Source organism: Bidens hawaiensis, unplaced genomic scaffold, assembly GCF_021521415.1.
Source record: "Bidens hawaiensis isolate Kalapana, Puna unplaced genomic scaffold, B.hawaiensis_p1.1 tig00046429_1, whole genome shotgun sequence".
Taxonomy (NCBI): Eukaryota; Viridiplantae; Streptophyta; class Magnoliopsida; order Asterales; family Asteraceae; genus Bidens; species Bidens hawaiensis.
The window spans coordinates 65,839-90,748 of NW_027505985.1; the positions used below are offsets into that span (position 1 = coordinate 65,839).

At 37.7% G+C, this 24,910-nt stretch overlaps 2 protein-coding genes across 2 annotated transcripts; one reads left to right on the forward strand and one right to left on the reverse strand.

Annotated features, from left to right (window-relative positions):
* The first annotated feature begins 1,150 nt into the window (after nucleotides 1-1,150).
* LOC143616274 (protein PLASTID MOVEMENT IMPAIRED 1-RELATED 1-like) lies at nucleotides 1,151-5,609 on the forward strand. Its single transcript, XM_077089148.1, has 3 exons — nucleotides 1,151-1,253; nucleotides 2,189-4,188; nucleotides 4,368-5,609. The coding sequence occupies exons 2-3, from the start codon at nucleotides 2,201-2,203 to the stop codon at nucleotides 5,461-5,463; spliced, it is 3,084 nt and encodes a 1,027-aa protein (XP_076945263.1). The 5' UTR covers nucleotides 1,151-1,253; nucleotides 2,189-2,200; the 3' UTR covers nucleotides 5,464-5,609.
* Nucleotides 5,610-5,662: 53 nt separating this feature from the next.
* Nucleotides 5,663-7,841, reverse strand: LOC143616275 (nuclear transcription factor Y subunit A-3-like). Its single transcript, XM_077089149.1, has 4 exons — nucleotides 7,671-7,841; nucleotides 7,270-7,433; nucleotides 6,974-7,141; nucleotides 5,663-6,075 (listed from the first exon to the last, which is right to left on the reverse strand). The coding sequence occupies exons 1-4, from the start codon at nucleotides 7,813-7,815 to the stop codon at nucleotides 5,851-5,853; spliced, it is 702 nt and encodes a 233-aa protein (XP_076945264.1). The 5' UTR covers nucleotides 7,816-7,841; the 3' UTR covers nucleotides 5,663-5,850.
* Nucleotides 7,842-24,910: the final 17,069 nt, after the last annotated feature.

Consider the following 24,910-nt stretch of genomic DNA (forward strand, 5'->3'; position numbering starts at 1 on the left):
CCTACTATACATTATAACATTGAAGCATTATTCACATGCGAAAAGAATGCAAATGTGCAAACTAGTATATCACTATCTTTTGTGACTATTTCTATCTTTTGAAAAGAAGATAATGAAATATGTTGACATATTTATCCTATTAAACTTTTTACATGTCACGTGAATAATAAAATAATATAAAAGTATTATTTTTATCGAACAGACAACCTAGCAAAATTATTGTGCGCTCTAAATTTAAATATTTTACAAAGTGGGCCATATTTGGGCTTATGGTTTAATTTTGATGTCCCAATTGGCGTGATAAAATTTTAATCGAATAAGTACAGTTTCAGTCCCTATGAATTTTAATAATAACTTTTATAGTTTAAAAGTTATAATTTGATTTTTTTTATCTGTTACCATGATTACAATTCGTCTCAATTAGCTACAACCCATTAACCGTATCTGGCTTCTTTGTTAAATTTTCTAAAAAGTGACACAAAAAGGGTTTAAGGCTTACTGAACATACATGAACCAATAGATCTCATCTCGTGTATTTGGACGTATGTGTGTACAATAAGTTATATGTAAGACTAAGAGAAACAATCAGATAGTTCATAATCATCCTAAGCATTGTTGTAAGGTTTAAACTATTGTTCAGATATTTATAGACAAATAACCTGGTTCTTATAGTTTATAAATATATCCAACAAAAGTGATGATGTTGTCACAGAGTGTATTTTCCGTGGGCTTTATTATTTGGATTATAGTTGACAAAACATTTGCTAGTTTCACTGATAACGAACCTTTTATAGAGTATTACTTAGATTATACGGTAACAAAATCTGATCGGGTTACACAAAACTATAATATTTGTGGTTAGTGGGGATGAAATGAGTTTGAGCTAGAGTAGTTTGTGAACAAGTCAGCTCGTTTATTAAAATAAAAATAATGTGTTGTTAAAAGGTTGAAAGTAGAAGGAGCAAATTGTAGGGTATGTAATAAATAAAAATATACCAAGTGACAGAGAAGAAGACAAATGCGTTTCAGACATGTTCTCTCTCTTTCATCATGTTTTGAATTTTGAAATGAATATATAAAAAGCAGCTGAGTCAACTCATTATAGAATAGATTGGGTTTGCGTTTCAGAAATCGGTAACAAACTAATAATAATAATAATTATTACAAGAAAGCAATCTTCTTCAAGTTTCAGCATCTGAATCTATAGTTAGGGTTTGTGTTATGTTCTTGTTCGTTTTGACGGATTAACCGAGGTAACTTAACTCTACTTATCATTTTATATAATTTTACTACTTACTTAATAATTCTTCAACTAATTAATACTAGTTGCTGTTAGTTAACTACTGCTTCACAATTCATTCATTCATTCATTCTACAATCAATGTTTTCGAATCGCTTGTGTTTCAGATTTAACCGAATTGGATTTCGATTCTGTCTGTCTGTCTAGTTAATCAATTTGCATCGACTTAGGAACCTTTTGTGACCTTGATAGTTTAAATAGAGTGTGTCAGCTAGGTATACTCGACACGATTAACTAACTAATTGTGTCGTTTTTTTCCGACACACAAATACAAACAGGCCGGTTACACGCCATGACCTGTTTAGGGACACGACGTATGTACTGAAACAAAAGTTGTTAAAAGTTAATATATTTATGTATAATAATTATTAACATATTTGAAACAAAAATCAACTTGTTTAAGACACGAAGCCTGTTAACCCAAATTTGTTTAACTCCGTGTCATTTTGTGTTCTAAGGCTATGTGTAGTGGAGGGGCTACAAATTGGGGCGTTTTGCGCCGTGTGGCGCCCAGTCAGCAAATGGTGGGTTTTTGTTTTTGGGGTGTAGTGGTGTTGTAGCCCAACATATATATACACATACATATATATATATATATATATACACCACACACACAAGAATATAATAATATTAAAAAGAAAAGGGAAGAAGGTGGTAAAAAGTTGCCCCCCCCCCGGGGGGGGGGGGGGGGGGGTTCGCCGGCTATCGCCTGATTTCGCCCACTACGGGTGGCCTAATCAAGTATGTTAACAGGTCCGTGTAAGAAATTGTACACTACACACACATACAAAACTTGTCATTTCGTGTCGTGTTAATAGGTCTGTGTCAAAGATTTACAGCCCTAGTGTTATACTTGCCTGATTTTGACATTTCTTAAATTGTTTATAGACTGTGAAGAGGATGTCTAAGAAGGCAGGCGGAAAGGGGGTGTTTTTGAATGATATAGATGCCTTGACTAAAGCTTTATATGAAGATAAAACGCAGCCGAGAATCGTCAATTCTACGGCTAGTAGTCGATCAAAAGCAGTCATAAAGCCACCGTTTCCCGACACAAAGTCAAAATCCAAACTCAACAGTAACGAAGACCGGTTCCTAAAGGACAACAAGTCGATTTGGAGTTGGAACACTTTGAAATCATTTACGCATGTTCGAAACAAAAGATTCAACTGTTGTTTTTCCCTTCAAGTCCATTCAATTGAAGGGTTGCCTCCGAGTTTCGATAATCTTACGCTCTGTGTGAAGTGGAAAAGACGGGACGGTGAGTTGACCACTCGACCCGCACCGGTTCTGCAAGGCGTGGCTGAATTTGAGGAGCTTTTGACCAACACTTGCTTGGTTTATGGTAGTAGAAGTGGGCCCCATCACTCAGCTAAGTACGAGGCGAAACACTTTTTGTTGTATGCATCTCTGTTTGGTGACCCCGAGGTTGACTTGGGTAAACACAGGGTTGACCTCACTAGATTGCTCCCGCTTACGTTGGAGGAGCTAGAGGACGAAAAAAGCTCGGGAAAATGGACTACTGCTTATAGGTTGTCGGGAAAGGCAAAAGGCGCAACTATGAATGTCAGTTTTGGTTATTCAGTAGTTGGCAATGGTGCCGAGACGGCCAGATCTTCGGTCAGTTCGTCCGGTCAAAGTCAGCTCAAACGAGGTGAAAGCCTTCCTGTTAATTCTCATTCTGTGGATGACGTAAAGGACCTTCATGAGGTTTTACCAGTGTCGAAGTCAGAACTCTCTAAATCAGTTAGTATGTTGTATAAGAAATTCGAAGAAGAAAAGTCAATTATTTCCGTTGACTATGAAACTAAACGAGATGTTCAAACTACACCTCCCGAAGCCCCAATGCAAGATTATGATAATATTATCAGTGAGTTTTCTGTCATGGAGAAGGGAATTGAAGTTCCCGCAAAAGAAATTGAAGAACGGGATAAAGAAATTGTTTTAAAAGGCTTTGATGGTTCAGATTTTGAATATTTTGTGGTCAAAGAATCTGAAAGTCAAACAGAAGAATGTGTTGTAACCGAAAGCAATACCAAAGAACAAGAATTTGACGACAAAGAGTTACTCTTGCAAGAGTTGGAGTTAGCCTTGAATAATGTGGTTGACTTGAAAGAAGAATCTGATTCTCAAGAAGAAAGTGAAAGTTTAAAAGAAACCGAAAGCTTTGAGGTTGAAAGTGGTTATAAAGAGAAAGGAAAATCAATCAAATTAGATTATGCTACCGAGGTTGTCGCTGATGATTTTTTAAACATGCTTGGGATAGAACACAGTCCCTTTAGTTTGACTTCTGAAAGCGAGTCCAACTCGCCACGTGTGCGGTTACTAAGACAATTCGAGAAGGATTCCATGGCTAATGGTTCTTCGTTGTTTAACTTCAATCTTGATGATGACGATGTTGATATGTTAGGATACACACCTGAAGAACCACCACGTAACATATCAAAAGCATCAATCTTGGAAGAAATGGAGACAAAATCTTTAATGAGTGAGTGGGGTCTAAACGAGAACGTTTTTCGGGGTTCGCCACCAAGTGGGCCGGGTGGTCCGGTTGACCCGTCTCCTGAAGGACCGGTTGAGCTTCCTCCACTTGGCGAAGGGTTAGGCCCATTTGTCCAGACGAGTAATGGAGGGTTCTTGCGGTCCATGAACCCTGAAATTTTTAACAATGCTAAAAGTGGCGGGAACTTGATTATGCAGGTTTCTAGTCCAGTTGTTGTACCTGCAGAAATGGGCTCTGGAATAATGGATGTGTTACAGTGTTTGGCTTCGGTTGGTATTGAAAAGCTTTCGATGCAAGCAAATAAACTCATGCCTTTAGAAGATATTTCTGGAAAAACCATTCAACAAATAGCTTGGGAGTCTACGCCATCTTTGGAGGCACCATACAGGTATTCCACAAATTTCTTAAATTTCATATAAAACTCTGTTTTTTTATTCTTAATTTACAAAAAAGTATTAAAATTTGAAGGAAAAAAATGTATATTTAGGTAAAATCAACAAAAAAAACATTTTGACCCTTTATCCACCTCTAGCACATGTTATTATTCATTAAATTTCTATTGTGCAGGCAAGATTCGGTACAGCAAAAACCGATTCTTGGAGTGGATCACTCGAATGAACGAAAAACGGGTCGCAGGTCAAAAAAATATGATTTGGGTGAGGTGGACCAAGAATATGTATCATTGGAGGATCTTGCTCCATTGGCAATGAACAAGATTGAAGCTTTATCGATTGAGGGGTTAAGAATACAGTCTGGCATGTCAGACAAGGAAGCACCTTCAAATATAAGCCCGCAGTCCATTGGTGAAATCTCGGCTCTTGAGGGTAAAAGAGTAAATTTTGACGGGTCTTTGGGTTTGGAAGGAACCGGAGGATTGCAGTTGTTGAATGTTAAGAACAGCGATGATGATGATGTTGATGGAATAATGGGTTTATCTGTTACTCTTGACGAATGGATGAGATTGGATTCTGGTGAAATCGACGATGGAGATGAGATCAGTGAAAGAACTTCGAAAATTCTTGCTGCGCATCACGCAAGTGATTTAATGCGTTCGAGAATCGGTAAAAAGGGGTCAAGAAAAGGTGGGCTTTTAGGGAATAACTTCACTGTGGCGTTAATGGTTCAGCTTCGTGACCCGTTAAGAAACTTTGAACCCGTTGGTACTCCAATGCTTGCTCTTGTGCAAGTCGAACGGGTTTTCGTCCCGCCAAAACCGAAAGTTTACAGCTCGGTTTATTCATTATGGAATAAAGAAGAAAAAGAAGAGGTGCATGAAGAAAAACCGGATGAAAAGAATGAAACTGTTATTGAAGAAAAAGCGGTTGAAGAAAGCGTTTTGGTCCCTCAGTTCAAGATCACAGAGGTTCATGTTGCAGGTGTGAAAACCGAACCTGAACCGGGGTCAAACAAGAAGGGGTTTTGGGGTTCAAACAGTAAACAGCAGCAGTCGGGGTCGCGGTGGTTGGTTGCGAACGGAATAGGAAAGAAGAATGCAAAACATCCACTTATGAAGTCAAAACCTGGTGGTGATAAGTCTTCTGGTAGTTTGTGGAGTATTTCATCAAAGGGTAATAAGGGGAAAGTGGATCCGCCTGTAAGGAACCCGAATGTTATTATCCCGAACGAAACGGTTAAGTTGTTAAGCGGGGCGGGTTTCATATAAAGTGATGATGAAGATTGAATACCATGAATGTGCAGAAATTATAATATGATGTTGAAAAGGTTTTAAAGGCAATTGTTAATGTGTGTGATGTAATTTTTTTTTTCCAAGAAACTAATTTATATATTTTAAAGATATTCTTATGTTTTTTTAAATATACTTTTTTTTTAGAAATTGATAAATATAAAACACTTGCAGAGTATTTCATAATAAGTTTAAAATTTTAAAACCAGAAGTATACCAACAATTTATGCAAGTCAAAGTAAAGCAACATACATTATTTCGAAAACAGAAACGGTAAATGTAAGCTCGATGAACATGAACCGAACACCGAAACTTAACAAGTAACAAAGCCAAGGATGAGTTGCCCGCCGAATAAGAACACATTTCTCACTGGCCATGATTATGATCCCCGAACCCTCTTATCCCCCACGGGAATGCATGATTAATCATCATATGCTCATTTCCAGATGAATGAGAATCTGAACAACAATGTGAGTTCAAGAAGCGACTATTAGCTTTTGATTGCTGTGTTTTTTTGGTTGGAATAAATCGCCCGCCAGACCCTCTAACTCGGTTCAACGCATGCTTATGTCGAGATTCATGAAGGTAAGGCTGCAAATTCACACATACAAACATCACCACCACATTTCATTTAACAAAAAGAAAACGACAAAAAATGTAAAACAAAAAAAAAAAAAAAATTGGGACTCCAGACGCTACCAATAGCTCTGCTATGAGTGGCATTGGCGGATCTTAGTGTGGGCCAAGACCCACTCAGCTAGTGTAACTATTACGAAAAAATAAAAAAAAAAATTCACACGAATGCTTATGTCGAGATTCATGAAGGTAAGGCTGCAAATTCACACATGCAAACATCACTACTACATTTCATTTATCAAAACTATATTTTATAACATACTAAACTATACAGTACTATACTTTACACAAAAAGATAACAAAAACTAAAGGAAAAAAAGAAAAAAAAATTGAGACTCCAGACGCTATTAATAGCTCTGCTATGAGTGAGATTATACCGGGTAGCAAGTACGCCTGTTTGTAGGCCTGTAAACGAACCGAACGCTCCACGAACCGTTCGGCGGGAAGTTCGTTTGTGTTCGTTTATTTAATAAACATACGAACATGAACACATGTTTCGTTCGTTCATTTATGTTCGTGAACTTCGTTTATTCATGTTCGTTTATGTTTGTACATATATGTTCATTTGTGTTTGTTTGTGTTCATTTATGTATGTTCAATAATGCTTGTTTATCTTTGTTCAATTATGTTAATTTATGTTCGTGAACTGTTCATTTAGATTTTAAATAAACGAACATCAACGAACACAAACATGTTATTTTTAAACAAACGAACACAAACACCAAATATATGTTCGTTTAAGTGTTTGTGTTCGTGTTTGTTTAAAGTTAAATGAACGAACACGAACATACCCTTGTTCGTGTTCGTTCGGTTCGTTTATAGGCCTACTTGTTTGTTAGATTGCAGTAGCTACCTTTCGGTTTTTGACCAGTTTGTTTTGAGCTTCAAGCTTAGCACGGATTTGTCTTCTTCTGAGAATACCATGATACTGTTTTGCATTCACGTAAATAGGACCGTCTTCTGATAGATCAAGCGGTAGGGGAACTCGGGGCGGAGCTATTTGTACCAAATGAGGTTGTATCTGATCAAATAACAATTTCATCATATAAAAAAAATAAAAATAAATAAAAAATAATTAAAAAATATAACAAATTCATCATATAAGCATGATTGACACGTGGCAGTATCTGATTGGTGAGAGGAACTTACCATAGGGAGTGATCCATATGCAGCATAAAGTCCATTTAAGTAATGATCAGCAACCATCGACCTGTTCTTTTCGACTTGATGATGATTATCAACGCCAAAACTTGGATTTCCCATGAATAAGATCGGCTTCGCTTGAACCGCTTCTTCAAGCTTGTAGTTTTCATCTTCAAGATATCATGAATACAATAACATCATGTCATTGACTTTTTCTTTATGGAAATATTCATAAAGACCACATCAGAGTTACCAAAGACAGGTGAATTCGCCATATGGAAACAGTTCCTATTTTTGTATTTACATATTCACAAGTTGTCTAATATCACCAAGTCTTGTAAGTTTTAAAAAACAGTTAATTTATATGACTGGTTCAAAAAGTCAAATCTTGATGAAAAGTCAACTACCTGAGATGCACTGAGTTTGTGAGTCAACTGCTTGTGAAGCAATACCATCATCATCATCATTATAAAGACAGATAGATGAATCTTGATTACGAACTTGTCGAGTCAACTCGGTAGCGTCCTCGGAGACATAAAGTGCATGAACCATCTTCAAGCTATAAAATTTTGGAAAAAATAATATCTTTATTATTCCTAAATTTGTATAGAAATCAATCAATATTATTAAGCAATGAAACATAAACATGCATCAAAACCAAACATTTTAACAACAAATGTATTCATGGAATCTTTATCTAGAATCAAGTTTGGTTTGGTTTAGTTTAGTGAATCTACCCATGAACATGACCCCAAAACATATCAAGATTCAGATCAAATCATGAAATAATAATCCCAAGAAAGAAGTGCAAAAACTTAAAAATAAATAATTTAGAGTGATCAACTCAATGCAACATGCATTGATTTGATGCAAGAAACATAAACAACCCAAAATGCATCAAGAAACAAGATTAAAATAACATAAATAATATAGAAGAAGCCAAACCAAACCAAAGCCAGATAATAAAGATTAAAGTAAAAGAACAGAACCTTTGTTGTGGTGTTGAAGAAGGAAGGAGTAAGAAACATAATGATTGGTGTTGGGTTAAATTGGGTATGTCTCTCCCCTTGAAACTCACTCTCAAATCATATTATTATTTTCACTTTACCAAAACACATTTTGGATACTTTTTTAATAATAATAATAATAATAATAATAATAAGTTATATTGGTTTTATTAATCCTAACTATAATCTTTTGGTCGTTGTCGGTTTCAGATTTTCAACTAATGAAATGGTTTATAACGATCACATCTTTTATCATATTTGTTCACAACAGTTCATGAGTAACGGAATGCTAACGTCATTACTTGCAGGTCGCTGGAATAACGCTTTTGACCGAAAAAGTCACCTTTTTTTTCTTCCGGAAAACACCACTTGAACATCGCCACCAACTGACTCACTACCAACTAACCAGCACCACTTGAGCACCACCAACCGATTCCGACGATAGTTCTATGGTTCCGGCGAGCTCAATAATTAGGTCTTTTACTGGAAAAATGTTCCTAAAGGTTCATCCAAGGTTACAAATATGTTTGGGACGAAAATGTTGAGTTTTCTAGCCAAAAAGGTTCTTCTGGCGACGTGCAACTACTGGCGTTAGAATTCTGTTAGTCACGGACCGTTAGAAACAAATATGATAAAATGTGCGATCGTTATTAGCCAATTTTATAGTTATTATCGACAACAATCAAACGATGATAGATGAAATTAATAAAAACTAATAATAATAATAATAATAATAATAATAATAATAATAATAATGTGTTTATGATAAAAGATGTGATCGTTATCAATCAATTTATTAGTTAGGGCTGATAACGACCAAAAGATGAAAATGAGGCTTAATAAAAACTTACACCATGTTTATAACAATAACAATAACAATAACAATAACAATAACAATAACAACAACAACAACAATAATAATAATAATAATAATAATAATAAAAAAGACAGACACCAACAACACCTTCGCTTGACCCTGTTCATTTTGTAATTTGCTTCTATTCTCATTTTTGTGGGTGGTCCCACCATAACTCTTTTGTGTAATAATAATGACAAGCAGTATCTTAAAAAAGAAAAATGCATGTTCAACTAGAGTTAAATCTTGGAGATAGCAGTAACAAAGTTTAGTTTACTGTTTGTGAAAATGGGTTTTATAACTAGGTTTAAGGTTTACGGTTTGAAATAGTACATATCAGGGCCGGTTCCGAGAAAGCGGAAAAATTGGGTCAAAGACGAAATTTTTTTGAGCCTAAGTAAAAGAAACATTTTGTTAAGTTTAAACAATTTAATTTTAAATTGGCTTACTTGATTATGATTTGAGTTTTGTAAAAAAAAATTTATAAAAATAAACTTAAAATTGTCTCAAGTAAGACTAGAACCCACAACCTTAAAATTTTCACATATATGAATCTAACAATTATGATATGTTATAAGTAATTTTAATTAAAATGTGTATATATTATTAATCTCAACAACATTTTTTATACAAGTTTTTTTTTCGGTGTTTTTTTAAGTTTAACTTCAATTATCTTAAAAACAACGGAAACGGTACACTTCAAGGTTAAGAAAAAAGAGGTTTTGGCCGGTCCGAAAGCCCCCAACAAACTCTGCCGGTTTAGTTTAGTTTACTTTATAGGAACACCATAGTTAATAGTTGGATCCATAATTTCTTGTTAAAGTCAGCCTAACCAGGTTGTGAATATTAAAATAGTTTTAAAAAAATATGTGGAATTAGAATTTTTAATGTGTTATCTACCACAACTTTATAGTTAAGTTGGTGGTTCAGGTTTCAACATCCTTGAAACTTACTTTTGCTTTTTAAAAAAGAAGAAAGAATTCATATGAGTGGTTGGAGAAAACAAAATAAACTCCAAAAATGAAAAACCCAATGTTTTTCCTTTTCTTTTCTTTTTCTTTTTTCCTTTTCAAGAATGTACTCCGAACATTAATATAACTATCATTTATTTTAGTTTTCTTTTAATAACATTTTTTTCATCTAAAATCTCTAACCGCATAGTTACAAAAATTTTAATTTTACCACCTCATTTTTAAAGAGGCAAATAATTTCTTAGTTTTGTATTTTCAATTTGGGACGTGAAAAGTGATCATAGGAGGTGTTCGGTTTACAAAGTTGTAATAACTAAGTATACTTTTGATGTTTCCGATATTGAATGAACTTTTGTCGTTATCCAATCATATCATCTTGTTGGTTTGTGGAGCGCTGATGACGTGAGCGTAGCGGGAGTTCGAGGCCTCAAGGGCAAGCCCGGCCCAAGGGAGGGCGATGGACCCAAAAGCCTACAAAATGATTCTTTGGTTGAATAAAAAGTGTTACAGACTATGAAAACAAATGTCACGAGTTTAATCCTAGAATTAGTCTTCTTTTTATTATATACAAAAAAAAACTTTCATTGTAGTAACATGTTTATTATTTTTTGTTTGTTTTGGGTTTTCAAAAGTAACCTTACTGGTAATCAAATTACCTATTACATAACTGAGAACATGATTTTTAAGACCCGCCTTTTTACTCGTCCCATGTCCCAAAATTTTAAGGGATTCTCAAATACGGCCCACTCAAGGGTGTAGTGCCTTGACTTACAATGGTGTGTGCTTTTGAAGGAACATATATATGTAACTATAATTGTGTGTTTGACATCATGTAATGTTTCCATTTTTGGAGGAACATGAATACAGTTAATTTTCCAAAAAAATAGTAGTTAAGAAACGTATTTCCTACTCATATTCGATTCATTGCTCTCTTCACTTTATAAGTTAATAATTTATATGCCAACACATTTTTTTATATGGTTATATATTATTTTATTTAAAGGCAGTTTATTTTTCTATTCACTACTAAAGAAAAACTCATGAAAATGATTATAGTGCCCAACTTAATTAATGTTGAAGTATTGGGTAACTAAACTTTATATTAAATTTTGCATTTCTTTGAAAAAAAAACGTGAGTAATTTAAAACAGAAATAGAAAAAATAATTTATAAAATTAATTTGGGAAATCCTAAATAATATTAATTCGCTCCATTATTTTAATGCTCCAAATGTTCCAAATCATTTTTTATTGTAAGATAAATAAAATACAAATGCGGCATAGTGGAGGTCGTAAATTGTGTTTATCCTTTAATCTTTCTTTTCTTGTTTTAAAGTGTCTTTGTCTAACTAATTTTTCATTCTTATCCTATAGACAATGATATAATAACATGATATTATAAGAACTGTATGATAGCGTAAAAAAAGATGATACGATTTGTATCACTTTGTTAGTGGTCACGCATGCTTGTCAGACAAAAATCACATAAGTTGTATGATATGACCCTCATACGATAAGTATAACATTTGTTTGCAATGTCATTGAACTTGTAAGACTATCAAAACGAGTCGATTGACCTCTTTTCTCCCTATCATACGAACAGTGTGACCACATGGGTCACTAGCGGTGCCAATCGGTGTTTGTTGAGTATTCTATTAAACTTTTTCCAACTAAATTCATGTATTATATTTATGTATCACATAAAAACCTAAAATTGTTTTCGGTTAACCAATTATTAACCGGTTCTCGCTCCAAACGAAAAAACGGTTACCAACTGCCGGTTTTTAAATTTTTTCTCGGTTAATTTCCGATTAACCGGTTCAGTTATATCCGAAACAGGTTATACTGGTTAAGGTTTTTGTGGTTGAAAACCCGATAGTACCCAACCCGATTAACTGATTAATTGACCGTTGATCAATAACATGTTCATGCATGTCTACACAACTACAGTCCGTCCACCCCCATATTGCCCCAATCCCATGAACGGCCGGTGGTAGAGGTGCATAAAACACCTGAACCCGGAAACGGACCCAAAAAAAAACCCGGAACTTGTTTTTTTATGCCCGGGTTTTTAATACCCGAACCCGTATCCGACCTATCCGTAAGGTACGAATAGGGTATGCATTTTAGTACAAACCCGTACCCGAACCAGACCCGATTTGTACCCGGTAATACCGGAAAAACCGGACAGGTTCCATACCCGATGCATAAGGTATGGTTTTTAGAGACAATACCCGGACCCGAACCCGACCCAGGTATTACCAATACCCGGTTATACCCGAACCCAGTTTCATACCCGAACCCGGGTATTTGAAAAACCCGATTTGTGCACCTATACGGGCGGCCATTCCTGATTAAGTTGGGCCAACCCATGACAATTTACCTATTAACAACAATACATTAAGTGAGGCCAAGCTCACTATGTGTGTATGTGTCTTTGGCGCCAAATACAACCCATCGCGCTACGCGATGGATCAGAAGAGATTCCCATCGCGTACCGCGATGGGGTATCTGACACGCAGTGACACGTGTGCCACGTGGCACACGGTGGCAACGTCTGCCGCCACGTGTCACCATGTGGCAACACATTCGCCACGTGGAACGGCGCCTACCACGTGTCGACACGTGGTAGGTTTAGGGTGTGACTGGCCAGGCCTACGTCGCGTACCGCGACGAGCAAGCCAGGAGACCCATCGCGTACCGCGATGGGACCCAATTTCAGCCCTATAAATAGCAGCCTCGGGTCTTCACCATTTCACATCCAAAAATCACATACTACTCTCTCTCTAACTTCTCTCACTACCTCATAAAACGTGCCATTAATCCACCTTGAAAACCGTGCTCCATTATCCCGATATACGTACCACTCCCCGACGACGTTCCAAACAAGAAGAAGGTGCTGCTCTGACGTTCCGACGTTTACCTCGAAGTACGTGCTAAAAAGAGTTGGTGTTCGATAAGCGTGTTGAAGCGAAAGTGTTGATTAAAGTGGGCGTTGAAAAGCAAGCGGCGTCGAAGTGCTGCCCAAGTGTCTAGGGTATTTCTAAGCAAACAAGGTAGGCATAATGCCCGAATAAAATAATAATAAAATATTATAAGGGCTTAATACCCCAAGTCGATATTATTCTCGATAAACAAAGAAAGATACAACAAAGAAAATAAAGAAAAGAAAGATAATATATATATATATATATATATGAATATATATAAGTACAAAGATTATTCTTTGTTATGAAATATATTATTTAAGTGTAATGAGTATACTTAAATAATAAAGAAATAAAAATACGTTTCTTAATAAATAAGAAAACGTCGGGTTTTATAAATAAACTAAAGGTTTATTAATATTATTTTTCAACTAAAGGTTTTAAAGTAAAAAGAGATTATGAACTAAAAGTTCATCGAGATAAATAAGACTAAAGGTCTTAAGCCGGATCGTGTATCCGACTAACAAAAGTTATACTCGTACTATAGGTGCGAGATAGCAAGAGAAAGACTCACGGACGGTGTTGGAAGCCGATCCCATTGAAAAGGTGAATACGCCCCACTTTTATAAACTTGTTTTCAAACAAACAAACGTGTTATGTGTAAAACTTTACATGAGGCTACGTGTCTCTAAAAACATTGTAATACAATGAGAGTATAAACCTAGCCCTCAGGCTGTGGTATACGTTTCTTACATATGTGGTATGCGGTGGGCACATTGCACCACGCCTGGTCACGACCTCCAGCCACGATGGGCCGAACCAAAGTATGTTTGAGTGAAAATGACCTTGTGTATATTTATGGTACCTAAGTACGTCGAAACGTTGCGGTGTTTTGCTGAGGTGACCTAGTGTAGAGACTCGAGTTTATAATGATTTGTTTAACTTGATTATTCCTAAGCCAAGATGGGCCGAGGCTTACGTGGTCTCGAGGGGTAATTAAGTAAAGAAAATATTTTTAGCGTCAGCATATTCACCAGCATTCGTTGCTGACGTATTTTATAACATTTTGCAGGTAATCAAGATTAGAGCTTGAAGAACGAAGAAGCTCAAGAATCCGATGGCTCGGATAATTTTGTTTATGTAACATCCTAAAATTTCGTATTTAATAAAGAAAGTCGCGTTTAGTTATTGGGCTTAAATAATTAATTAGTATTAATTATAGATCATGGACTTAGACTAATTAAGATGGATCAAGGGTAATAGGCCTTAAGTCCATGAGCTTTAAGGGAAATAAATACCCCTTAAACCACCCTTAAACCCTAAACCCTCATTCCTTCCATCTTATTCTCTAACACACACACCTACACACATATACGCGGCCGTGAGATTGAGCGAAGTTAGGGATAGATTATACGCTAGTTCAAGAAGATCTTTATTACACGAGATAAATACAAGATCGATAGCCCGAGCTCGTAGAGGTATGTCGTTTACCTTTAAAGTATACGTTTTTATAAGCGTTTAGTCTCGAAACTTAGAACGAGAATGGATCGGTATGAACGAAACGTAAAGATGTAAACTTGATGATAAAACAAACCTAATGAACCCGTAAACATAAACGGCTCGTTTAGGATGAACCGTAGTTATGTTATTAAACGTTTTAAAGCCTAAAGGTCCAAACTTATTGTCTTTCCGAGCCAAGTTTTACCTGAAAATGACCATGGGACTGTTCGCGGGGAGGGTTAACACCATATCGGAGGGTTACCGGCTGAAACGGGGGTGGTTATGGAGATTAAGGTCAAACAGGGGCTGCTACTGGCAACTTCGCCTGCAGCTAATCCCTGCATAAGTTCGCCTCAATGAGAACTTCGCTAAGTTGTAAGTTTGCCTAGATGTGAACTTCGCTAAGCTGTAAGTTCGCCTAGATGTGAACTTCGCTAAGTTGTAAGTTCGCCTAGATGAGAACTTCGCTAGTTATAAGTTCGTCAAGCTATAACTTCGCCTGAGCTAAGTTCGCTGGATGCTTAATTTGGCCAAGATTAAGTTCGCTTGTATACAAGTTCGCCACTTTGAACTTCGCCTAATACAAGTTTGCTAATGTTAAATTCGCTTGATATTAAGCTCGCCAAAAGTTAAGTTCGCTGAGAAATGAATTAAAATCCTAATGGAAAATGCGTTAAGACAGTTAATGTAAATAAAATTTTTCCAAGCTGACCTGTCAGCTCGACCCCAGCTAGGGGCTCTGCCCCTTGGACCCTGCTAGGGGCTGCCGCCCCTAGACCCCGCTACCAGGGGCGCTGCCCCCGGACCCCCGTTCGTTGTGGGTAATAGCTAAGTCTAGAAAGATGATATGAGTAGTGATAGTTAATTGATACGTGTAATTATTATACAGTCAGCCGTGCACAACTGAAGAAAGGGATTACCATCAACGGTGAACGTAACCGACTTCAGGTGAGTTTCTAGCCCCATTTCTTTGTTATGTTTTCGGGGCTGTGTGCATACTCGATGTGGATGTTAATACACTTACCTTAAATGGTAAGTATATGTCTTGATATATATGTATATATGCCTGACAGTACGTGAACGACCTTCGGGTATTGCATGTACCGTTAAGGCAGGTATAGTGTAGTATGTATGATATGTGTATATGAATACGGATGTATGTACAATTATGTTGTGTATAGTATTAAACGTATGGATATGATAATGAAAGGTAAGGTAAGGTTAAAGGGTTGCATACCCTAATAATATATGCGAAGGTTAAAGGGTTGCATACCCTAATAATATATGCGAAGGTTAAAGGGTTGGATACCCTAATAATATATGCGAAGGATAAAGGGTTGCATACCCTAATAGTATATGCGAAGGTTATAGGGCGTAATGCTCTTTAAAACGTAAGGTAAGTATATGAAAGAAAGAAAGTGCGAAGGTAAGTAAGTATATTATAAAAGAAAGTATGAAAGTATGTAGTTATGTATGTATTGTATTATGTTTGATTAACTAGAACTCACTCAGCGTAGCTGACTTTTAGTATGCACGCAGGTTAACATATTGAGGCAGCTGGTTTGAGATGGACACATGGCAGAAGGATAAGAGTCTGGCATCTGAAGACTCATGATGTTTTAATTTTAATACTTTAATGTTGAAAGACAAAGGATTTTTTGAGACAAGTTATGAATTATGTAATGTTTTATGAAAGTTTTATATTCCGCGTAAAGTTTTAATTAACTCTGATATTTAGAATTGTGTTTATGAGTAAATCCAACGTCCAAAGTAGGGCACCGGTAACGGGGCCTTACAGTTTAAATATTAAAATATAATCTTTTTGTAAACCATATAAACAAGTAAATACTAAACGAGACTTTCGTCTCGTTCTTTTGTAATGTAAATATTTATAATATCGATCCTTATGTTTTATAAAGTCTTCCGCTGATAACTGCAACTCTGATTTATTTATAAATATGGTACCAACTATTGATCATACTCCTAGGCCTAGAGTGGGGGTGTGACAGGTTGGTATCAGAGCCATCGATCTTAACGAATTGGGTATCATAAAACAATACCCAAACTTCGATTCAAGCATAGGAAATAACTACTTGTTTATTTGAATAGGGATAAGATTTGTTGGTAACCTTTTCTTTCTCTCTCCTCAATCAAAACCACCTATCAAGATGTCTTACGAGAAGTTAATGGAATATTATGATAATGAAGCAAGAAGAGCAAGGAAGTATTACAAATTCACACAAGGCATCATGAGCAAGGATTATTTTGAATCATTCTTCAATTCTAACAAAGAACATAACCAAAACCACAATCCAAGTCCAATTTACCATCTAGACAACACTCCACATCAAGTGTACCAAGCACCAAGACACTCAAGTTATCACCCAACTAATTTACCGATGTATCAACAATCCGAGATCCCAACATATATCCTACCGAAATCCCGACATATCAACCAACCGAAATTCCACCATATTACCCATCCGGAGGTCCAACACATTTACCACCAAATCCCCATCCTTCGTATGCTTTCCTCTCCAATATACCAATCAAGGAGGAACCCAAGTCTCCTTCATCCGACTGGATGCAATGCCACTCTGATCAACGAAGGTGGCATACCGGCACTTCAACTTTGGATTCTGCTGATTCCTGCATCAACAAGGAAGGGCAATCTCACAAGCCCAAGATGAGAGTGACGATGCCATACTAGAAGATTCACATGCTGGCAAAGAACGAAGAGGAACCAGAAGGGGAACCGGAAGAGGAAACCGACCCTGAGGAGGAATATCCGGACAATCCGAATGAGGTGACCACGTCAATGGAAGAACAGCACTCAACTCCAAGCTATGGTTCGGTTGAACCGTATATGCAATTTCTCCATGAACTCAAGGGTAAGGCGTCATCAAGTTTCCCACCATACCAAGGTGAGATTCTATCCATTGAAGAACAGGCCAATGAAATCCGTGAGCAAAATGAAGCAGCCGATGCATTCTTCAATTATTCCTCTGAAGAGACTGCAACTCCATACCCTGATCCCAAGAACCACTATGACATTGTGTTGATGGGTTACCGCGACCCACCTCCAAGATACAGGTATCCGACTGACATGCCTCAGTCCCAGGAGGAGCATTTGGACCGAGCCTTGCACGAAACTGATGATCTTATGAAGAAGATTGTTGTGGATGAAAAGAAAAAGAAGAAGATGGGAGACAAGCTTCTTTGTAAATGCAACAAACTAACGAAGGTGGTGAAGAAATTTATGAAAGACTAAGTGGATGGTGATGATGGTGTGTTCAAAGAATGAAGTTTATGTGTATAATATAGTTGTATGTTATGTGTGATATATGTATCATATGTAATAAAGATAGGACCTTATATATCGCTTGAACGATATATAAGTGTGTTGTAAAATAATATACATATCATTTATGATATGTATATAAATGTGAAATAAATAAATTTGTATATTAAGAAAAGAAATATGTTAAATTTCAGATAAAAAGTAAAGAGATTGAAGAATAAAAAGAATGTCTCGACAAAATGATAACCGAGAGGTTTCCCGAAAGGAAGCCGGGAGACGAGAAGAAAAAGGGAAAGGTCCCGAGAAAGAGGAACCAATTCCCGACAAATATATGAATCAAATCCAACAAATGATCAGAAAGGCTGTTCGGGAAGAATCTGAAAATAGATCCCAATCTAGACAAACAAAACATACTCACTCTGGAAATCCTTCCCGCAAATCTGTTTCTAAACCCCGTACTCGACCTTCACGTAAGGAAGAAAGTGAGCATGATTCAAATGCCGATGGGGGTGTTAGAAAAGAATTTAAGAAACTTAAGATTGGTGGATGCTCGTTCAAAGACTTTAAGTATTATGGGCCAAAAGAATTTCATGGCGACAAGGGAGCCATCACAACTGTGAGGTGGATCGAGGAGATGGAGATGATAGTTATTACCAGCAAGTGTTCGGATGAGGAGAAGATACAATACTCCACCCTGATGTTCAAAGGCGAAGCACTCGAATGGTGGAACACGTTGATAATGAGTAGAGGAAGGGAGGTGATGTATAGTTTGACCTGGAACGAGTTTAAAGAGTTGTTGATGTCAAAGTTTTGTCCGATGCACGAGACAGATCAAATTCAAACCAAGTTTTTAACTCACAAGGTGGTTGGAACGAACCTTCGTGAGTATAACACGAAATTTCATGAATACTGTCGTTTAATTCCCCAGCTGGTTACCCCGGAGTCCAACAAAGTGACACGTTACATTTGGGGACTGCCACGTTCGTGACATGGTGAGGTCACACTTGCCATAAACCGCTGACTCCGCGATGGAGTTGGCTGGATATCTGATGGGCGGAATGATCCGCAATAAGGAGGAGGATAAGAAGGTTGTAACGACACAAGACCCGAAGAAGGAAGGGAATACCCGTTTCAAGGGTAAGGGAGTTGACCAACGAAGGTCTGGCCTCAACCTCGGCATCCCACAATGCAATATCTGTAAGAAGTATCATAGGGGTAGATGCCATCTAACTACACGACTTTGTGAATCATGTCACAAACCGGGCCACGCTGTGGCCGATTGTTGGAAAAAGAAGATGACCTGCTACAATTGTAAAGAGATGGGGCATCTTAGCTTTGAATGCCCCAAAAATAAACCCGCAACTGGTGGTGCGGGTGGTAGCGGTCAGAAGAACGAGCCCAATAAGGGCAATGCAAGAGTCTTCGTCCTTGATACGAAGAAAGCGGCCGACACGCCGGAAACTATCACCGGTACATTCCTTGTTAACAACGCTTATGCTAGAGTCTTGTTTGATTCAGGAGCCAACTTAAGTTTTATATATTATAACTTTTGTTGTCTATTAAACGAACCTTTAATCAAACTCAATAAAACTCTAAGCGTCGAGACCGCTAGTAGCGAAACATTAAAATCTCCGAAGCTTTAGAAAACGGAAAAATCTTATTAGCTGGTTATGTTTTGCCTATTCAATTGTTACCCATGACTCTTGCTGGTTTTGATGTTGAATTGGGTATGGATTGGTTATCCGACAACCATGCTCATATCCTTTGCAATAGCAAGACCGTTGAACTTCAAGCCCTGGATAAACGAACTATTCGAATTGAAGGGGATAAAGACGCTGGCCGAGTTACCCTAATCTCCATGGTAAGGGCTAACAAATGTTTAAATCAAGGATGCTTAGCATTCATGGCCTACGTCACCGAAGAATCAAAACCCAAGGAAATCAAAGATGTTCCTGTTGTTTCTGACTATGCCAATGTATTTCCCGATGAAACTTCCCGGCATTCCTCCCGATCGTGAAGTAGAGTTTAGAATCGATCTTATTCCTGGTACTGCTCCGATCGCTAAAGATCCATATCGTCTTACGCCAACCGAGATGAAGGAATTAAAGAAACAACTTAACGAGCTTCTTGAGAAGGGATTCATACGACCAAGTTCATCATCATGGGGAGCGTCGATACTTTTCGTTAAGAAGAAGGACGGATCCATGTGCATGTGCATTGACTACCGAGCTCTCAACAAAGTTACAATCAAGAATCGATATCCATTTCCTCGAATCGATGACCTTTTTGATCAACTTCAAGGTGCTAGCTTCTTTTCAAAAATCGATATTCGTTCCGGCTATCACCAACTTAAAGTTCAATTCGAAGATATCCCGAAAACCGCCTTTCGAACAAGGTATGGCCATTATGATTTCACCGTTATGCCATTCGGACTTACTAATGCGCCAGCTGCATTCATGGATATGATGAACCAAATCTGTAAGTCTTACTTGGATAAATTTGTTATCGTCTTCATCGACGACATACTTATTTATTCTAAGTCTAAGGACGATCATGAACATCATATTCGAACCTTACTTGAAATCCTTAGGACCGAGAAGTTGTACGCCGAGTTCTCGAAATGCGAATTCTGGTTACATGAGGTGCAATTTCTTGGTCACATTATCAACGTTAACAGTATTCAAGTGGACCCCGCTAAGATTGAAGCTATCATTAAGTGGGAGATCCCAAAGTCGCCAACCGAGATTCGAAGTTTCTTGGGATTGGCCGGCTACTACCGTAGGTTCATCGAAAACTTCTCCCGAATCGTTGTTCCCCTAACTTCTTTAACTCGCAAAAACATCAAGTATGAATGGGGAACGAAGCAACAAGAGGCATTCGACATACTTAAAAAAAAGCTTACTCAAGCTCCTATACTGGCTTTGTCAGAAGGTACCGAAGACTTTGCTGTATTTAGTGACGTATCTCATTCCGGTTTGGGATGTGTGCTAATGCAATGAAAGAAAGTAATCGCTTATGCCTCTCGTCAACTAAAGGTGCACGAAAAGAATTACACAACTCACGATCTATAGTTAGGCACCATAATCTTTGCACTTAAGATATGGAGGCACTATCTCTATGAAATAAGATTTATCATGTACACCGATCATAAAAGCTTGAAACACATCTTTGAGCAAAAAGAGCTTAATATGCGCCAATGACGCTGGATGGAAACTCTTAACGACTATCACTGTAAGATCGTTTATCACGAAGGTAAAGCCAACGTTGTGACCGACGCCTTGAGTCGTAAAGAGCATGAAAAGCCAAAAAGAGTCCGAGCATTAAGGCTAGAACTTCAAATCGATCTTATCGACCAAATCAAATCTGCTCAAGCTCAAGCTATCCACGAAAACAAGATCTCCGATGAAAAGCGTAACGACACCATTGACTCGTTAGTCAAAGGTGATGATGGTATCCTTAGAATTGGAAACCGAATTTGGGTACCAATCATTGGAGATTTGCGTGAGAAAATCATGAATGAAACCCATAAAACAAAGTTCATGATGCATCCCGGTAGTGACAAGATGTATCAAAACCTTAAGTCGAACTATTGGTGGAATGAGATGAAAAAGGACATCGCTTCGCACGTTGCGAAATGTCTAACTTGTTTAAATTTAAGGATGAACACCAAAAGCCTTCGGGACTGCTTCAGCAACCTGAACTTCCCGTATGGAAGTGGGAGTTTATCACTATGGATTTCATAACCAAACTCCCGAAGACGACTCGACAACATAACGCTATATGGGTGATTGTGGATCGTTTAACAAAATCTGCACACTTCATTCCAATAAATGAGTCGTACTCAATGAATAGATTAGCGCGTATTTATGTGAACAACATCTTTGCTTTGCATGAAGTACCGCTATCTATAATTTCTGATCGAGACAGTCGTTTCACGTCTCACTTTTGGAAAAGCTTCCAACAAGCACTCGGTACAAAGTTAAACCTTAGCACCGCCTATCATCCATAAACTGATGGGCAAAGCGAAAGGACAATTCAAACGTTGGAAGATATGCTCCGCGCTTGTGTAATAGACTTAGGTGGAAGTTGGGACGACCACTTACCCCTAATGGAATTTTCGTATAACAATAGCTATCACACGAGTATTCAAGCCGCACCATTCGAGGCGTTATATGGTCGAAAGTGTAGAACGCCCGTGTGCTGGTCTGAAATCGGAGATAATCAATTGTCTGGACCCGAGATAGACCAAGAAACCACCGACAAAGTTCTGCAAATCCGCGAACAACTTAAGACGGCACGTGATCGCCAAAAGAGTTACGCCGATGTCCGTCGTAAGCCGTTAGAGTTTAATGTCGGTGATAAAGTTCTTTTGAAAGTCTCGCCATGGAATGGCGTAGTCCGTTTCGGCAAGAAAGGCAAACTAAGTCCTCGATTCGTTGGACCCTTCGAGGTACTCGAACGAATTGGTACTGTCGCATTGTCACACCCCAACTTAGGGCCTAGGCGTGTGACCAATAGTTGGTACCTGTTTTGTAAATAAATCAGAGTTGCGGATTTTATTTCAGCGGAAGTCTTTAATAAAATATTATTATATTGAAAACTTATTAAACTCTCGGGTTATAATACCCGTTCAATGTTTCAAATACATTTCTTTGAAAACATAACTCTTTGTAATATTTTCAAATAAAATATCTGAGCCACCAGATAGCATCTAATGACTATAACTCCAATCTTCTATTTCTCCTTGCTTTGTATATCTTAACCTTTCTTGTTTCCCTGTAACATGGGGGAAAAATACGTCAGCACAAAGCTGACGAATAACACTGACTCTAAAATCTCTTTTCAATACCTTTGTGAAACCAACAATAATACCTTTGTGACTACTCATTAGGCACCCAACTCAATTGGGATCAAATTACCCTAAGTACCATGTACAATTAATTATATACACAATATCATTTCTCTGAACAGTCCCGTAGACCTTCAGAGGCATGTTGATGATATGCATGGCCTCGGGGAAATGCCGAGTCACCATGTATGTTTGGATCCAGACACATGTATACTCTTAATCAGAGTGTCCGTTTCTTATTATTTTACACAAAGTTTTTAAACATTCAGACTCATTATAAAAGGTTTGGGGCGTATTCACCTTTTCTGTTTATAATCAGTTTCTGATACTGATTCCTGTTTTCTGATTCTGTCTCTTGATTGGTTACCTCGGACCTATACTACGAGAATAACATTTGTATAAATAACTAGATCAGCGATCTAGCTTCAGACCTTTAGTCCGTTTTTTGTATAGCGTTAACATTGATAAAAACATATGTTTATTCAAAACATTTGGACCTTTAGTCCCTTTATTTATTTATCAATCATATGCTACGTCTCTTCTTCAAGAAGAAACGTCTATATTGAGTTCCTTCTTCAAGAAGAAACATTAATCAAACTTTATTATTTGAATATCATATTTCTTAATAATAAAGAAATACTATTTTAACTATAACCCTCACTTAAGAAAAGTTATATGATTCTTAATCGTAAATCAAGGTTTGGCTATAACTTCGACTATGGTCTAAGCCATTTATAATAATAATATAATAACTTAGACAGAACCCCTTACCTCGCACGGGGATTCAGAGTTTAGATATTCCTAAGTTTATATGAGCAGCACTTCTACTCTATATGCACGTTTATCGAGGCGTTTCTTGATCAACCCTTCTTGGCACGCAAATCGAGACAACGTTCGGGTGTCGCCGGGTCGTGCACATACTTCGAGATGAAATGTCGGGTTTCTTGAGTGGCACGCACTTCGAGGAAACACCGAATTTTGGCACGGATTACGAGGTGATATTATCGGGTCTGTGGCACGCAAAACGGTGTTCGACACACAAACCGAGGTAGAGATAGTGTAATTTTAGAGAGAGAGGGGCTGTGGGTGTGTCAAATGAATGTGTCATGCCTCCCTATTTATAGCCGAAAATGAGTCCCATCGCGGTACGCGATGGGCTCCTTTCCTGACTCTGTCGCGTACCACGACCGACACAAGTGTGACGTCTGTCGCCACGTGTCACCCGGAAGTGACACGTGTCCGTGAGTCATCACGGTCCATCGCGTACCGCGATGGCCCTCTTCTTGGACTCATCGCGTACCGCGATGGGTCCTTGGAGATTATTTTTCGTTTGTAGTCCCTTGTCTTTGATAGCTTGTCATTTCTAGTCTAATTCTCGTTGTCCAAAAATACTAAGGCGGCTCGCGGCGATGCGAGCGTGCGAAGTGCGCCATCAAAGCGCCACATTGCGCCCAACGCCCTTCGCCATCGCCATCGCCATCGCCCGAGCGCTGTGCGCGTCGGGTGCTACGCACCCTCCGCTAGGACCACTTGGTGCATGATATTCATAAAAGAATATTACTATGGAAAATATCTTCCTTATAAAGAGCTTCCATTTCTTTACCACTTTCCATGTGGGATGAATTTCATTTTTCCTTATTTATACCTTAGTGGAATGCTTCCGCTTTCTTACATCTTCCAATGTGGGATGGATTTTCTTTTATGTAAGTAAACTTAACTTAGGAAATATTTTTATTTCCTTATTTTTCTTATATTTCCTTATTTAATATTTTCCCATGACTTGTCTTTAATATTATTTTTGATCCCTCAACTTTCTAGGTTGTCAAACTTGGATCAAAATTTTGGGGATGTTACACGCATACCGTTTGCGACTACCCGACGAAATGCAAGGGATACACGATGTATTCCATGTTTCGAATCTACGTAAGTGTTTAACCGATGAATCTCTTTCGATGCCACTAAAAGATGTAGAAATTAACGAGAACTTAAAATTCATTGAAAGACTAATACAAATAGAAGATTCGAAAACTAAGAAACTTAAAAGGCGAACCTTGAAAATTGTGAAAGTGAAATGGGATTCCCGAAGAGGACCCGAGTACACATGGGAACTCGAGTCCGAAATGAAAAAGAAATACCCCTATTTGTTCTCGTAAGCAATCTCGAGAACAAGATTTATTTCAAGGTGAGGAGGATGTAACATCACGTAAATATCGGGCCAAAAAAATGTCAAGTTTCCAA

What these genes read in the sequence shown, in the direction of transcription:
- LOC143616274 (XM_077089148.1), top strand. Translation starts at nt 2,201, where the DNA reads ATGTCTAAGAAGGCAGGCGGAAAGGGGGTGTTTTTGAATGATATAGAT. An exon ending in TCTTTGGAGGCACCATACAG is followed by an intron (nt 4,189 to 4,367) that starts GTATTCCACAAA and finishes TCTATTGTGCAG; the next exon opens with GCAAGATTCGGTACAGCAAA.
- LOC143616275 (XM_077089149.1), bottom strand. Translation starts at nt 7,815, where the DNA reads ATGGTTCATGCACTTTATGTCTCCGAGGACGCTACCGAGTTGACTCGA. An exon ending in ACAAACTCAGTGCATCTCAG is followed by an intron (nt 7,434 to 7,670) that starts GTAGTTGACTTT and finishes GATATCTTGAAG; the next exon opens with ATGAAAACTACAAGCTTGAA. An exon ending in AACTGGTCAAAAACCGAAAG is followed by an intron (nt 6,076 to 6,973) that starts GTAGCTACTGCA and finishes GTGAATTTGCAG; the next exon opens with CCTTACCTTCATGAATCTCG.